The sequence below is a fragment of the Polyodon spathula genome, chromosome 50 (genome assembly GCF_017654505.1).
Source record: "Polyodon spathula isolate WHYD16114869_AA chromosome 50, ASM1765450v1, whole genome shotgun sequence".
Taxonomy (NCBI): Eukaryota; Metazoa; Chordata; class Actinopteri; order Acipenseriformes; family Polyodontidae; genus Polyodon; species Polyodon spathula.
Genome location: NC_054583.1, coordinates 2,583,536 through 2,600,998, shown reverse-complemented (window position 1 = coordinate 2,600,998; position 17,463 = coordinate 2,583,536). Strand labels below are relative to the sequence as shown.

The window sequence follows — 17,463 nt, the reverse complement described above, 5'->3', positions numbered from 1 at the left end:
GAGACAAGCAGATCTTTTCTGTGCAGAATACTGGAGAGTCGCTTTTGAAGAAACTGCGACAGCCAATATCTGTGCCTGTAACTTTTTTTTTTTCGCTTAGATTTTTTATTTTTTTCCTTCCAGTAGAAACCAGAATGGATCGACAGGCTACGTGGGATTAGATTTATTTTCCTCCCCCAAAAATGGATGGAAAAAGGGATTTGGCAATTGAAAACAAAACAAGGAATGTTATTTAAAACTGTAACTATACGTGTATTCAGCAGCTTCGTTTTAGTTTGCCTTCGTGCGTGTGTGCGTTCAAATTTTAATTGAAAAATATCTAGCTGACATAGCAATATTTTGTTATATCATTTAATTGTTTTACTGAAATACATTTTCATGCACAGTTCGGGTTAATGTTTGTTTAATACGCGATTGCTTTGATTCAGATTACGTAAGACCTAATTATAAATGCTACCATTTGAAAACCAATCGAGTTACTGTATCTTCCACTGTAAAGAAGAAAAAAAACCGACCTTACTCTGTGTAATGAAATAATATAGATGTCTTATTTAATGATAACGAACCATGCATGTATGGATTGTGTTTGAACGTGTATATTTAAATAGAAAATAAATCAGCTGGCGTTTAATTTGAAAACACGGTTTAACTTCATGATAATCTACAGTAAGAAAGGCGTGACTGAAAAACTGTAGTGTTTTGTTTAGTATCAACTGGACAGTCTAGTTTTTCCACTTGAGAGGAACAAAAACAAATCGCGACTTCACTGTTTTCGTTATAAATTGTACACGTTATTTATTTGTGCGTGGATATGCTCTTATGTCAAACCAAACTCTTTATAATCGCTCTAATTTTTAAATCTGTAGGGTTTTTTTTTTTTTAATGCAGCATTTTTTTTTTTTAAAAATACCCTTTTCTTTAATCAGGGATATTTAACCCAAACCTAAACCGTTTTTAATGTTTTATTTTGTTAAAACTAACATTATTTATTTATCAATGCCAAATACTATCGACGGTGTGATGGGCGACCACTAGATTATTTCAATTTCTATCAAAGTGCCTTTTTGATATTATATTATTATTATTATTATTATTTTAATACACCGAAATTGCGAGAGAGAGCCTGACTGATAATAGTAATGAGAGTTGACTTTAGACACAGGAACCTGAAGTAGGACCAGATATCATGCTGTAAACTTAAAACCCATAAGCACTGAAACATATGCTTCTTTCCAAACTGTCAATCGAGCCACGTCAATCAGAAACAATCGCTAATTACAGGGATGGCAATAAGACTCCCATTTCAGAGCTGTTTCATCCATTCCAGGTTTTATTACCAGCTTGATCAACCCCAGTGTGTCTTATTATTATTATTATTATTATTATTATTATTATTATTATTATTATTATTATTATTATTAAACTCATAGTCAAACCAGGAATGGATAAAAATGGCTGTGCAACTGTAGTCTTATTTCCACCCATGTACTCCTATATCAACATGTTTATTAATCTCTGTGCATCTCTTTTCAGACGGTCCTGGCAAAAGCTCTGTTTGACAACGCAGCTGAAAGTCCAGACGAGCTGGCGTTTCGGAAAGGGGACATCCTGATGGTGCTGGAACAGGACATGGGGGGTGTTCCGGGATGGTGGCTGTGCTCCCTCCACGGGAGGCAAGGAATTGTCCCAGGAAACCGGCTCCGACTGCTCCAATCCCAAAACCAGGATTCTGGGAATGGGAGTCCTGGCACACAGGGGGACAATCTGTACCAGGCACCTGTGTCCCAGAATCAGACACGGCAGGGGGACAATATATACCAGGCACCCGTGTCCCAGAATCAGACACAGCAGGGGGACAATCTGTACCAGACACCCGTGTCCCAGAATCAGACACAGCAGGGGGACAATCTGTACCAGGCACCCGTGTCCCAGAATCAGACACAGCAGGGGGACAATCTGTACCAGGCACCCGTGTCCCAGAATCAGACACAGCAGGGGGACAATCTGTACCAGACACCCTCCTATGAAGAGCAGGACATTGTGTACCTGACTCTGAAACAAAAGGCACCTGAGATTTACCAAGCACCTACTGTGGTGTCAAGTGAATATTTGGTGCCGACTGGAGGGACTTTAGTGCCTGAGACTGTTTACCAAGCACCAGCTCTGCAGAGTGACCAGGTCTACCAGGAGCCGACCAGATTGGGGTTGGGTGAGCGGTCTGCCCAACTTTCAGCGTTTCAGGCTGCGAGACAGGCGGTGGGAAACGTCTATGTGTGTCCCACAGCTAAACATCCACCTGGAGATATTTATCAAGCTCCCACTGATCCCAAACTGGCTTTTAGAAATGCAGCGGGACATTCTCCATCGTTTCAGGAAAAATCCGATTTGGGAAAAAGCTCGCCGGAAAATGTGTACCAAGCGCCGACTGGGATCAAGGATTTGGGATCGCAGACTTTCTATTTGGCCCCGACTGGGAAACACCAAAGCCCAAATTCCAGACAAGAATCCCAGATTTTGTGAAGCCCAGAATATGTATAAGTCCCCCAAAATGTGCCACAAAGTTTTGGGAGCCCCCAGAACTGAAATCCCCACATCAACTCAGGAGGCCCTTAGTAAGTCTATGGGTAGTGGAAATACTGCTAAGGTGTCCCATGTATTAAAACAGAGTCTTGGGCAACATGTACAGCACAAACCACCAGTGGGGCAAACCAAAGTATGCCAAAAGGTGGCACCCATTTCAGTTCGGGACAGTCCAAAGTTACTACTCAGGGGGGAGAAAGATGGACACCAGATTCCTGCAGCCATCCCCAGTGGGAATTCGGGGGAGGCGGACCCTGCACCCCTGAAGGGACAGGAAGAGGGGGAGTATGTGGAACCGGATGATGAAAATTTCAGAAGTGAAGAGGCAAGCTGCTTTTATAAAGTGTAAACAATCTCGTAAAAAAATAGACCTCCACAGTAGTCAGGTGCTCACGATCGGGTGAGGGTGGCTGGTGTCGCTTAAAAAAACAGCTGCTTGGGTTTGTGATGATTACTGCTTTGTGTTCAGACTCTGCGGAGAACAGCGATCCACACAAACCCCAGCAGCTGCTTCTTATTCACTCTGAACGGGGAGTCAGCCCGATCGACACCAGCCGCCCTCGCCTGATTTCTGTGGACAGCCTAATCCGAATAGCTCTGCATGGAAATAACAAATCTAGTTTCTCATGCAGTTGTTTCTGAGTTGTGGTGTAAGGCAGCTCTATTTGTGATCGTGCAGTTGCGCACTGTGCTTTAAAAAGTCTTTTTAAAAGCTATTTCTGAATGGCATTACAGAACAGGTATTGTAATGGCCACGCCAGTGTGAAACCGTCTCAATCACGTGGCGTGCGATTACCGGACTAGCGGTTTCTCGGGTTGACTGGCTCTTGCAATCCACTGTTGGGGCTCTCCCTCGTCCTCGCTGGGGTTTACAGGTTAAACTAAGAGCTTCAGTGCTGCATTCCATGTGACTGGTTGTATTTTTTTGTATCTGGTTCCAGTACTTGCCTAAAAGATCTGTCTCATACTTGTGCTGATCAAACCAAACTCTGGTCTCCCCACTGACGCACGCTCATTTTGAAATGACTTTAATAACTACAGCGCTTCAGAAGCCTTCATAGTATATTCCTCCTGACCTTTTGATGGTGTTTGTAATCAGGCTAGAGTGGCCAATGTCTTTTACAGAAGAGCCGGCTCCACTTCGGACAGAGTTTATTTTGCTGGCAATACCCTAGTGGTGCACTAGATTTAAAGACATTTTGCCTGGTCTAGCCTGTGTTAGAAATGTCTGTGGAAGGCAACTGGAACTGATCAGCTGGTTTTTTTTCTTTCTTTCCAGGTGTATGATATACCTCCCTCCACTAGGTGGGGGTCTCTCGCTGCCCCTACACCTGCTGAAGACTCCAACAGCTGCATCTACAATGTGCCTCGATTCATCAACGACAAGCAGATCGACCGCTTGCAAGAGGCGGAACAGGAAGTAAGTGCTGTCACATGCTATGCAACAATTCCAAACACCCGCCACAATCTTCAGTGTTATTGTGAGCCCCCGACAGATTCCTGACAGACTTGCTAATATAAAGTCTATCTGAGAAGCACTTATGTAATTGTGATAAAACTTGGTCAGGACATTCTTAACATAAGGGTATGATAGTTAGGGGGGTGATGTAGACTAAGCTTGTATGTTAAAGTTTTGTTAGGTAGCCTTTGTTAGATGTGTGTCCCTGCCTGTCTGTCTGCTTTGAAGTCCATTGAAGACATTGAGAAAGACTTGAATTCAGCTCTAATGAGTGTTTCAATAGTTCTGGATGAAATGTTAAAAATGCAGCTTTGTGTAACTTTGTATATTTGTCTCCTATCAGGTTTACAACGTCCCCTCCATGTTCCTCAGAGAAGAGACCTACAACATCCCAGCATGCCACAGGCCATACAAAGAGGACTCGGAGCCAGCGGGACAGGAAGAGGAAGTGGAAGAGGACGTTTACAGCGTCCCCTCTCTGGCGGGACAGCCGTCCATCCTGAACCCCGAGCAGAGGGTCCGGGAGGAGGGGGGCATGCACTCTGTCCCAGGCCAGGCCCCGGAGGATTGTGGGATATACGACCTGCCCGCCGCCAGCATCGCGATGGAAGAAATGGACCTTCTAACAGAACCAGATTTCATTCGCCGGCTCTCCATCTCGAGCAATGGTAGCGGCCAATCGAAATCCTCCACCGACTCATGCCTGGAAGCACTGTCAGCCCTCCTCCAATCGGCTCAATGCGCTGCCTCAGGACCCGCCCCTCCTCCCAGAGAGCTGGCCTCCCTGTTGGCCGAGATAGTGTCTGTCTCCAGGCAGCACGGGGAGCTCGGCGAAGTGCTCAGTCGCCTCTCTGATTTCATCCCCAGCCTCTCCAGAGGTGCTGCTCCGGATGCTCTGCTCTCATTGGTCCGGAAGGCCTTGGAAGACTCCGCCTCCCTCCTGACAGGCCATGCCCACAGGCCCCGTCTCTCTTCTCAGGAGTCTCTCTCCAGGCGCCCCCTGCCTGCTCTACCGGTGGCCGAGGTGAAGCCAATGAAATTGAAACTAACGAGGAAGGGCAGCGGCATTCAGGAGAGACCCCTCCCCCCTGGCGCCACCCCCTGGAAGGGGACTGGGGGGGGTGGGGGGGAGTGGACCTTTGGTCAGCCCCCCCCACCCCCTCCCCTGCTCCACGAAGGGAGAGAGGAGACTGGGAACGAATACGAAGGGATTGGAAATGTTTCTGTGACTGGGAGCAGCTCCACAGCCATTCCTGCTGCTGGGGAGAGTGGGGGATACGTCAAGCTGCAGGTGTGTGTGTCTCTCACTGTGCTTCGATGTGCGCGTGTGTCTCTCTCTGTTTCTGTGTGTGTCTGTGTGCGTCGGTGTGTGTGTGTGTGTGTGTGTGTGTGTGTGTTTCTCTGTCTCTGTGTGTGTGTCTGTGTGTTTGTCTCTGTCAGTGTGTGTGTGTGTGTGCGCGTGTGCAGCATTGTGTAGAGAAGAATAGATCCCTATACTGCACACACCCTGCTGACCTCTGTCTTTGACATGAATGTGTTTGAAAATGTTAAACGTTTAGTAGAATCCTTAACCTTAGCACGTGGAAATGTTTACATCCTGGACTATGAAGTCCAGTAGACAGTGTTTCTATTAGGAGGCGGCACTTGCCACAGTGTCGGGGTACTTTTAGACCCTTGTTTGACTTGTTGGTTCTTTAGAGTTGGTAAATTAAACGGCCGAAATTCTATCAATATTATCCTACTGAGATGTGCTTGTGTTTGAATCTTCAGGGAAAGCCTGAGCCAGACTCCCCTGCGATGCCAACGGAGAATATCCTGCCAGCGCCAGACCCTCCCTCTACAACTGACAAGGTGGGACACGAACCAGCAAACCCCTTTCAACAGAGCTCTCTGCAGAGAAACGCATAGCAAACGTGTTGCAGCGTCAGCTTTAAGAGAGCTCTCTTCACGAGTCTCACGTGTGCAGTCCTGAGGCTGACAGCTCTGTGTTGAATTTCCAGCCTTGACGTTGGGGGCCGGATGTCGCTGACGTTCCCTATTTAAGAAGCCTAACTGAATGTTTCCTCTCCTGTTTTAGGTGACTCGGACCCCCCCGGCCCTCCCTCTCTCCTCAGAAGACCGACAGCTTCTCTCATTCTACTCGGAGCAGAGCCAGGCTCACCTTGTCTCCCTCAACGATGCCATCGACTCCCTCTTCACCAGCGTGCAGGGGAACCAGCCGCCCAGGGCCTTCGTTTCCAAGGGGAAGCTTGTCATCGTGACAGCACACAAGCTGGTCTTCATCGGGGACACTCTGTCCCGTCTCCTGGCCTCCCCAGAGGTCAGGTCAAAGGTCACGACCTCGGGGGCCCACCTATGTCAGGCGCTCAAGGTGGTTGTCCTGGCAACCAAAGGGGCAGCCCTGCATTACCCATCAGTCTCCGCTCTCCAGGAAATGGTGAACCGGGTGGCGGAACTCTCCCAGCATGCAGTGCGATTTGCAAGTCTCTTGCCCAGAATGGCCAACCCTTCGTGACCAAAATGATTTTTTTTTTTTTTTTTCTTTTTAAAAAGCAAAAAATAAAAATAAAAAAAATCTTTGTGGACTTTTTTTTTTTTTCTGCAGTTGTCTACAATCCAAATCAAGTGGAGATGACTGATCTCATTCCTTCACGCCTAAATGAACTATTGTTAGAGAGAGAGAGAGAGAGAGAGAGAGAGAGAGAGAGAGAGAGATAGGGTGTCTGCTGGTTTTAAAATGATTGGAGCTCGCAATACAATTCCATGAATCGAACCTGCTTTGTGTATGAAGCTGCTGCACTGCTTTGTGTATGAAGCTGCTGCACTGCTTTGTGTATGAAGCTGCTACACTGCTTTGTGTATGAAGCTGCTGCACTGCTTTGTGTATGAAGCTGCTGCACTGCTTTGTGTATGAAGCTGCTGCACTGCTTTGTGTATGAAGCTGCTGCACTGCTTTGTGTATGAAGCTGCTGCACTGCTTTGTGTATGAAGCTGCTGCACTGCTTTGTGTATGAAGCTGCTACACTGGTCTCAGATTTGCAGGTTTGTAAGATACATGTGTTACATTTGTTTGAAATGTGGTACTGCACTGAGTTCAAGAAATCTCTGTTGCAAGCCATGCTTTCCAGAAGTCTGTTAGTATCAGGGATCACTGGCTGAAAGCTTGTCAGTCAGCAGGGGAAGCAGCTGATTGGTTATTGACAGGAATGAAGCCTGTGAAGGGGTGGGGATAATTTTACTCTGGTTGAACTAGTAAGTACATGACAGTTGCAAAACGAGTCTTGCAAACAGAGAATTCTTGATCTCAGTAGATGATTGAAAATGTAAACGCATGTTTGCTAAAACATGCCTTCCTTTCAAAACTGCCCATTTGAAACCGGAGAAAACATTTGGAATTATTTTGTTTGCTACAATTACTTTAAACCTTATCCAAGGGAATGAACAAGGTCCTGCCCAGGTTTGCATCAATGACCAGTTTATAAGAACAAAGAATTCACTAATATCGATTCCTTACTTCTCTGGTGTTTTGGTTGCTCTGCGTTATTTACAATCCAGGATTGTGGGTAGCTGTTAAATCCACAATAACTTTCAATGGTTCGGTTTTGTAAGGTTGGTTTGATTGTTTTTAAATACGAGTTCATCTGTACACTGACCTTTTCTCATGCTATAAAGCGACATGTAAGTCTCTCCTGTTTTTTTTTAATAATAAATTGATTTGACACCTTGATTTCAGTCTATTTTATTGCACTGATTTCACTGATTAAATGAATCTGTCCAGTCAATCCTCTATCCCTGTCTAGTGTGGTATGAGGGCAGGTAAGTACTCGTGTGTCTGCAGAAATCAGTGGATTTCACTTCATTTTTAAATTCACCTGCCAGATGCATCGCTGGCAAGATCCTCCAAAGCAGGGTCTCCAACCCTGGTCCTGGAGAGCTACTGTGGCTGTTGGTTTTCATTTCAACCAATCTCGCAGTTACTTAATTGAACCAATTATTGGCTTAATTAGTCAAGATTAACAGGTGTTCCAGATCTTGAGCCAGTGTTGATGTAAAGACACCTATAAAGCCTGCAGGATTGAGTCTCTCCAGGACCAAGGCTGGAGACCCCTGCTCCAAAGTGTCTTATTAACCAGCGCCATCTAGTGCACAGGTCGGGCACTGCCAGCAAAACAAACTTGATCCACAGTGGCAGACTGCTAGGCACATGTCTATTTTAAACACAGTATTTGAGTAAATTGCAGTAAGAACCCCTCAGAATGGTTGCACAAGGGGGGGGGGGGGCAAAGCAGTAAACTCTGAGAAGGGGGCTGGTTCATTTTCCTCTTTGTGCTTTGAGAAGGGGGCTGGTTCATTATCTTCTCTGTGCTTTGAGAAGGGGGCTGGTTCATTATCTTCTCTGTGCTTTGAGAAGGGGGCTGGTTCATTATCTTCACTGTGCTTTGAGAAGGGGGCTGGTTCATTATCTTCACTGTGCTTTGAGAAGGGGGCTGGTTCATTATCTTCTCTGTGCTTTGAGAAGGGGGCTGGTTCATTATCTTCTCTGTGCTTTGAGAAGGGGGCTGGTTCATTATCTTCACTATGCTTTGAGAAGGAGGCTGGTTCATTATCTTCACTGCGCTGTGCTTTATCCAGGGGAGATAGCAAAGCAGTACACTCTGAGAAGGGGGCTGGTTTCTCTTGCATTTGTTATCCATTCCACAGTAATATATATGCAATATTACTGTGTTTTATTTCCCACTGAATCGACCACATCACTTGACTCTGAAGACGGGGTTAATAAGGAACGGAGGCTTAAACCTGCTGGACCAGTTTACTGGTTTTTCTTGGGCGAGTTTGCACAAGCAATGCTTCTTAATGAACAAGCTTTTTCTCAAACGTTTTCGTTAGAGATATAGAAGCTCAGGGTTCATGAAATCTATATATATATATATATATATATATATATATATATATATATATATATATATATCTTTAGATCTTATATCCTGTAGCATCTTACACACATATATATATATTATAATATATTAGAATGTGGTATATTCTCCGCTACAGATTTATACAGACGTCGAAAAACTACTTTGATTTGAGTGGTTTTTTTTTTTTTTTTTTTTGTTTTTTTTTAACTAAATGGCACGAAAAATAATTTTAGTGTGGTATACACACACGTCCACAATTTTGTATGACTCCTTTTTTTTTCGTCTGAAAAGAATGTGATTTTCTTCTTTTGTGGTTTGTGGAAATGCAAGTTAAAACACGGTGTATAATTGATGTTTGCCACTAGGTGGCTGTGTACTGCCAGTGCAGGGCAAATGAACTCAAGACTCTGAAGGAACCAAGGCATGCATTGAAAAATATACACTATGCAAGTTGTTAACCTAGTTTAATAAAGCAGAACTCTCCCCGTGTGTTCAGTGCAGTGCAGACCAACCTGTACAATGTTGCTGATCTTACCGCAGGATCTTTGGTGTGACCAGAAAGCTTAAATGCACTGTTATCCCATCCTTCCGCTCCGTACCACTGCTTGCCTCGGTATCAATTGACATTTGTGATTCGATATTTATGATTTTTTTTTTTGCACAGTAGCCGATGAAGTGACCATTTATAGATGTTATGCTGTGAGAAAGAATGGATGACATCACAATCACATAAATCGATTTAAATAGAAATAAATGAGAGTGGTTGCCATGGCGTCCAAAGCCTATAAGTACCTCCACTGTTTGTTTTCAAACACACTTTCCCTCGACAAAAGTATGTAAACAAACCGAAACGTTTGGAAATTGGCTCTTTAGAGCTGTATATATATATATATATATACGATTTATATATATATATATCTATCTATAATATCTATGCATCATCCTTTAGATGAATTAACAGAATTTTTTTTTTTTTTTTTTTTTTTATGTAATTCTGGAAAATGTCTTTTTTACAGAAATATGTCTTATTGGGGTCCAGTTTTTGTTTAAATTCCCCAAAGGCAGTTTCTTCAAAGATTCTAAGTTCTCAGAGTCGTGTGTACTTTACATGCAATGTTACTATGTATTGGGTATATATCTGTATAAAATCTATCTATATATATACTTGGTATATATATATATATCTCATATATATATATATATATATATTATTTGCGCCTATGATACAAAGTAACAGTCCTAGCAGCGCAATGGACTGTGGGTCTTAAAATGACATTATCCCACATTGCACTGTATTTAATGTTTACAACCAGGAAAACATAACGCTTTTTAGCGAGAACGTGGTGGCTTTGTCTGATACAAACACAAGGTACGTTTAATCACAATGCGTGCGTTTCGCTTTGAACTCTGAAGTCCTCCTCGACCGATTTTCACCGCTTCAGATGTCAAAGTGCCTTGATTTGGGCATCCGATCGCGCCGCTCCCCTATCCACCATTTTACAACAGCATGCGTCAGAAACAACAGGGTTGCCAGAGTTAGAGAGAAATAGCGACCTCGTCCTTCAAATCAAGCCCAAAAAAAGCGAACCCCGAGCCACGCCCGTTCCTGGTCACTCTTCAATAATTGATTTGGCTTTTTCCATGCACCACATTTTATTTACATATATATATATATATACAACATTTCTGACAAAAGTCCTTCTGATGTGCAGAAAGGAACGCGGGAAATGGTGTCCAAAACATGCATTTAATTTGTAATACTGAAAGTTCAGACTGAACCAGAATGGCGGTGAATGCTTAAGTAATCACACAGACAAACTTGAAAGAGAAAACTTTCAAAGCATGCAGAATTGGGCAGGGCGGCGGTGCGAGACTCGAACCCGGGGATGGGCTCTGAGGCTGATAACTGCGCAGGCGCGAAGATTCAGAGTCCGGGAACCTGCCGCAGGTTCTTAACAGTCGCTGGTTGTGTGATTGACTGGTGTCAGTGTGTATGCACGTCATTTGAACTGTAGAATCATCCTATCACTAAAAATGAACTACTTAAAAAAAAAAAAAAACTAGAACTGCTAAAAAATAAAATAAATAAAGACATAACATATAAATAAATAAAACTATGTGCTTAAAGTGACAAATACAAACCGTATTTAGCACTTTTAGCTGAATAATCTCAATCTTGAGCCATTAGTTAATGTATTTGCATTGTTTTTTTACTGTTGTATTGCACTGTATTGAATGTGTTATGCCCTGTATCGCACTGTATTGAATGTGCTATGCCCTGTATCGCACTGTATTGAATGTGCCATGCCCTGTATCGCACTGTATTGAATGTGCCATGCCCTGTATCTCACTGTATTGAATGTGCTATGCCCTGTATCGCACTGTATTGAATGTGCCATGCCCTGTATCGCACTGTATTGAATGTGCCATGCCCTGTATCGCACTGTATTGAATGTGCCATGCCCTGTATCGCACTGTATTGAATGTGCCATGCCCTGTATCGCACTGTATTGAATGTGCTATGCCCTGTATCGCACTGTATTGAATGTGCTATGCCCTGTATCGCACTGTATTGAATGTGCTATGCCCTGTATCGCACTGTATTGAATGTGCCTTGCCTGGGTATTGAATGTGCCATTATGCCCTGTGCACATGTTTCTCTGCCCTGTATCGCACTGTATTGAATGTGCCGATGCCGCCCCTTAAAACACGCACTGTATTGAATATGTGCCTGTATACTTACACTGTACTGGGCACTGTATGAAATGTTAAAATTCGGGACGGATAGCGTGCTACTGTACGGTACGGAATAGCGTGACATAAAAACTTACTTACAATACCATGGCCCTGTATCGCACTGTACTTACACAATGTGCGGGACCCCTGTACGCACTGTATCGCATGTGACATGCCTTGTATCGCACTGTACGGGAAATATGTGACATAACTTGCACTGTACGGGACATTATGTGACTATGCCCTGTATCGCACTGTATTGAATGTGCATAACTGTAACGCACTGTACGAATGTGCTATGCCCTGTATCGCACTGTATTGAATGTGCTATGCCCTGTATCGCACTGTATTGAATGTATGCCCTGTATCGCACTGTATTGAATGTGCTGTGCCCTGTATCGCACTGTATTGAATGTGCCTTGCCCTGTATCGCACTGTATTGAATGTGCTTAAAATGCCCTGTATCGCACTGTATTGAATGTGCCTTGCCCTGTATCGCACTGTATTGAATGTGCCTTGCCCTGTATCGCACTGTATTGAATGTGCCTTGCCCTGTATCGCACTGTATTGAATGTGCTGTGCCCTGTATCGCACTGTATTGAATGTGCTGTGCCCTGTATCGCACTGTATTGAATGTGCCTTGCCCTGTATCGCACTGTATTGAATGTGCCTTGCCCTGTATCGCACTGTATTGAATGTGCCTTGCCCTGTATCGCACTGTATTGAATGTGCCTTGCCCTGTATCGCACTGTATTGAATGTGCCTGCCCTGTATCGCACTGTATTGAATGTGCCATGCCCTGTATCGCACTGTATTGAATGTGCTATGCCCTGTATCGCACTGTATTGAATGTGCTATGCCCTGTATCGCACTGTATTGAATGTGCCATGCCCTGTATCGCACTGTATTGAATGTTATGCCCTGTATCGCACAGAATGTGCCTTGCCCTGTATCGCACTGTATTGAATGAATGCCCTGTATCGCACTGTATTGAATGTGCCTATGCCCTGTATCGCACTGTATTGAATGTGTTATGCCCTGTATCGCACTGTATTGAATGTGCTATGCCCTGTATCGCACTGTATTGAATGTATGCCCTGTATCGCACTGTATTGAATGTGCTATGCCCTGTATCGCACTGTATTGAATGTGCCTTGCCCTGTATCGCACTGTATTGAATGTGCCTTGCCCTGTATCGCACTGTATTGAATGTGCTATGCCCTGTATCGCACTGTATTGAATGTGCTATGCCCTGTATCGCACTGTATTGAATGTGCTATGCCCTGTATCGCACTGTATTGAATGTGCTATGCCCTGTATCGCACTGTATTGAATGTGCCGTGCCCTGTATCGCACTGTATTGAATGTGCCTTGCCCTGTATCGCACTGTATTGAATGTGCCTTGCCCTGTATCGCACTGTATTGAATGTGCTATGCCCTGTATCGCACTGTATTGAATGTGCCTTGCCCTGTATCGCACTGTATTGAATGTGCCTTGCCCTGTATCGCACTGTATTGAATGTGCCTTGCCCTGTATCGCACTGTATTGAATGTGCCGTGCCCTGTATCGCACTGTATTGAATGTGCTATGCCCTGTATCGCACTGTATTGAATGTGCCATGCCCTGTATCGCACTGTATTGAATGTGCCTTGCCCCGTATCGCACTGTATTGAATGTGCCATGCCCTGTATCGCACTGTATTGAATGTGCCGTGCCCTGTATCGCACTGTATTGAATGTGCCATGCCCTGTATCGCACTGTATTGAATGTGCCTTGCCCTGTATCGCACTGTATTGAATGTCATGCCCTGTATCGCACTGTATTGAATGTGAATGCCCTGTATCGCACTGTATTGAATGTGCCTATGCCCTGTATCGCACTGTATTGAATGTGCCTTGCCCTGTATCGCACTGTATTGAATGTGCCTTGCCCTGTATCGCACTGTATTGAATGTGCCATGCCCTGTATCGCACTGTATTGAATGTGCCTTGCCCTGTATCGCACTGTATTGAATGTGCCTTGCCCTGTATCGCACTGTATTGAATGTGCCTTGCCCTGTATCGCACTGTATTGAATGTGCTGTGCCCTGTATCGCACTGTATTGAATGTGCCTTGCCCTGTATCGCACTGTATTGAATGTGCCTTGCCCTGTATCGCACTGTATTGAATGTGCCTTGCCCTGTATCGCACTGTATTGAATGTGCCTTGCCCTGTATCGCACTGTATTGAATGTGCCATGCCCTGTATCGCACTGTATTGAATGTGCCTTGCCCTGTATCGCACTGTATTGAATGTGCCTTGCCCTGTATCGCACTGTATTGAATGTGCCATGCCCTGTATCGCACTGTATTGAATGCCCTGTATCGCACTGTATTGAATGTGCAATGCCCTGTATCGCACTGTATTGAATGTGCTATGCCCTGTATCGCACTGTATTGAATGTATTATGCCCTGTATCGCACTGTATTGAATGTGCTATGCCCTGTATCGCACTGTATTGAATGTGCCTTGCCCTGTATCGCACTGTATTGAATGTGCTATGCCCTGTATCGCACTGTATTGAATGTGCTATGCCCTGTATCGCACTGTATTGAATGTGCCATGCCCTGTATCGCACTGTATTGAATGTGCTATGCCCTGTATCGCACTGTATTGAATGTGCTATGCCCTGTATCGCACTGTATTGAATGTGCTATGCCCTGTATCGCACTGTATTGAATGTGCTATGCCCTGTATCGCACTGTATTGAATGTGCTATGCCCTGTATCGCACTGTATTGAATGTGCTATGCCCTGTATCGCACTGTATTGAATGTGCTATGCCCTGTATCGCACTGTATTGAATGTGCTATGCCCTGTATCGCACTGTATTGAATGTGCTATGCCCTGTATCGCACTGTATTGAATGTGCCATGCCCTGTATCGCACTGTATTGAATGTGCCTTGCCCTGTATCGCACTGTAAATGTGTGCCCTGTATCGCACTGTATTTGCCCTGTATGCCCTGTATCGCACTGTATTGAATGTGCCTTGCCCTGTATCGCACTGTATTGAATGTGCCATGCCCTGTATCGCACTGTATTGAATGTGCCTTGCCCTGTATCGCACTGTATTGAATGTGCCTTGCCCTGTATCGCACTGTATTGAATGTGCCTTGCCCTGTATCGCACTGTATTGAAATGCCCTGTATCGCACTGTATTGAATGTGCCATGCCCTGTATCGCACTGTATTGAATGTGCCGTGCCCTGTATCGCACTGTATTGAATGTGCAATGCCCTGTATCGCACTGTATTGAATGTGCCGTGCCCTGTATCGCACTGTATTGAATGTGCCATGCCCTGTATCGCACTGTATTGAATGTGCCATGCCCTGTATCGCACTGTATTGAATGTGCCATGCCCTGTCACTATTCTATTTGCATTGGGGGGGGGGGGGGGGGGGATTGAATCTTGGTGCAACGCTTTGTGATGGTGGTCCACTATGAAAGGCGCTGTATAAAATAAATATCGATTGCCAGCGTGGACAGGTGGAGAGTCGGCTGATTTGAGGACAGCCGAATGCTCCGCGGAGATGCCCGAAATCCTTCCAAACGACAGCCGAAGAGCGTTACCGAGGCGACGCTCAGCTCGGCCGAGCGCTTTCACGGGAGTAGCCGAAGCGGACCGGAGAAGCGCGAAGACCCCCCCCCGGAGTGCCCGCCTCTTCCGGATGCCGCGGGGGGAGGAAGGCGTTGCAGTGGCCGATCTGGAAAAGAGGAGGAAGATGGCGGAGCTGGAAGACGTTACGTTAGATGGGAAGCCGCTTCACTCGCTCCGGGTAGCGGACCTGAAGGCCGCTCTGGAGCAGAGAGGACTGCAGAAAAGCGGCCAGAAGAACGCGCTCGTCAAGCGGCTCAAGGGGGTAAGTTTGGCTCGGTTTTTTGTTTTGTTTATTAAGGCGCTTTGGGGAGAGACGGAGGCCGGGTCTTGCATGTTGAAAACGGGTAGCCAGTAACTAGAGAGGGGGAGAGGGAGGGGGGGGGGGGGGTCGTCTGCTTGCTCGTCAGTGTGTGCTTATAAAAAAAAAAAAAAAAAAAAATTTAAAAAAAAAAAAAAAAAAAAAAAAACTTTCGCGATACACAGTGTTTGAGATTGTGGCGCGCTGAGCAGGGGCCCCCGGTCGCTCGGTTAAGCTGCCCGTGTTTTTAAAAGATAGAAAGCCGCCGCTTAGTTTTACAGTGGAGTCGGCCGCTCGCTCGTGCCCGCGCTTGTTTTGTGCGGATTGAGACGAGGCCGGGAGCGCGCAGGCTGTCGGCAACGCGCCTCTGGGGGGGGGGGCGGGAGCGCGCATCCTTCTATCGAATGGGAGGGAGCGCGCCTGAATTAAATTCGTGGGGGGAGGAAAGGAGGTGCACGCGCCCACCTATTAGAGGGTCGGGGGGGGGGGGGGGGGTCACGCAAAGCTCGTCGTCCCCGATCCCCCCCCCCTTTTTAATTTTTAATCGACTGTAAACAGTTTGCTAGACCACCTTATCGAAGCGCTTTGAATAATTTTATCGGCGAAATGAAATAAACACGGTAGCTACTCAATGCATTGCATGCAAACATGTCGTAGATGATAATGAGCCTAAGTTTTTAAATAGTGGAAAAAATAGAGTTTATTGCAAAAGGGGGTGTTGTGTGTGATTTTGTGCATTGCTCGTGTTACTGTGTATATTGCCGTGTGGAGTCGGTAGATACTAATAATATATAACGCAATATATTTAACTATGTGGTGTTTTCTTTTCAAATAAATTATAAAAATTAAACAGAAATTTAAAACAATTGTTACATGTTATTTGTTTTGTATGTATAACTTTATAGCTATTTATTTGTATGTATTACGTCCATGCTGTCGTTAAGCGCGTATTGTATTTGGTTGTGCAATTAACAACTTTGTATTTGTTTTGCTAGCACGTGTAGAAACGCACCGTTCGCGTTTTTACTGCGTAGCTGCATTGTGGTAACTCGTGGGTTTTGGACTTTTGATGCGCACAAACTTTTTTTGGGGGGGTGTGTGGTAACGTAAATTAATTCCACGGATTTACAAGACTGATTTTCACAGCATTTGTTCGTAACCCTTTAATACAGTGACGTGTTGGTTTGGGGCTGTTGCATTAATTTCTCGTTTTGTGATCGTGGTTGTAAGAACACGCTGCAGTGATGTTGTGTTTTCTGCGGAAATGTTGACTCAAGCTGCAGGTGTGTTTCTTACCTCTTGAAAAGCGCGCGTCGGGTGCAATTTGATGTGCATTTAGGTGGAATTAGGGGGAGACAATATTGAAAATATTAGAGAAAAAAAAAATCAGTAATAGCAATTATCGTGGTGTTTGCTCCTTTTCATTCCGCTGGTTACACAGATATAAAATACAGCAATCCCTCGCAAAAGCATGGACACCTGGGATAACGAAGGGTCTGCTTAAAAAATAAATACAATTTAAAAAAACAAACATGCACATTTTATACTGCTCAGTTTATTTAAAATGTTTCCTTTTTCGCTTAAATACAATTTGTGTGTTGTGTTCTCTGTATGCATTGAGTGACTGTACAGTACAGATAGTGAAATCAAACCAGTGCCCAGTGCATTTACTTTAGCCTGTGGGCTACTGATCCAGTCCTGGTTTCACTAGGAGTTTAATAATCAGACACACCTGAGCTTGTTGGCTAGACACACTGGGGGCTGATCAAGCTGGTAGTAAAACCTGGACTGGGTGACACTGCTGTGCAATAGGAGTCTGATTCCCAGCCCTGTGTA

General features: G+C 44.9%; 2 protein-coding genes across 2 annotated transcripts in view; both read left to right on the top strand.

The window, feature by feature from the left end:
- Positions 1 to 1,518: 1,518 nt before the first annotated feature.
- efs (embryonal Fyn-associated substrate) lies at positions 1,519 to 7,766 on the top strand (the record flags this gene model as incomplete). The annotated part of the gene is given in 6 exon segments (XM_041238752.1): positions 1,519 to 2,516; positions 2,518 to 2,905; positions 3,860 to 4,000; positions 4,383 to 5,330; positions 5,810 to 5,890; positions 6,117 to 7,766. Coding segments are annotated over 6 exon segments (2,994 nt in total), but the record flags the coding sequence as incomplete, so codon positions are not given.
- A 7,658-nt stretch (positions 7,767 to 15,424) lies between these two features.
- The window catches only part of LOC121306841 (apoptotic chromatin condensation inducer in the nucleus-like), a gene marked incomplete at its 3' end in the record, with an annotated part of 28,948 nt that continues 26,909 nt past the window's right edge, over positions 15,425 to 17,463 (top strand). Inside the window, 1 exon segment of the mRNA XM_041238777.1 lies at positions 15,425 to 15,591. Within this exon segment, the coding sequence (XP_041094711.1) occupies positions 15,454 to 15,591 (138 nt within the window).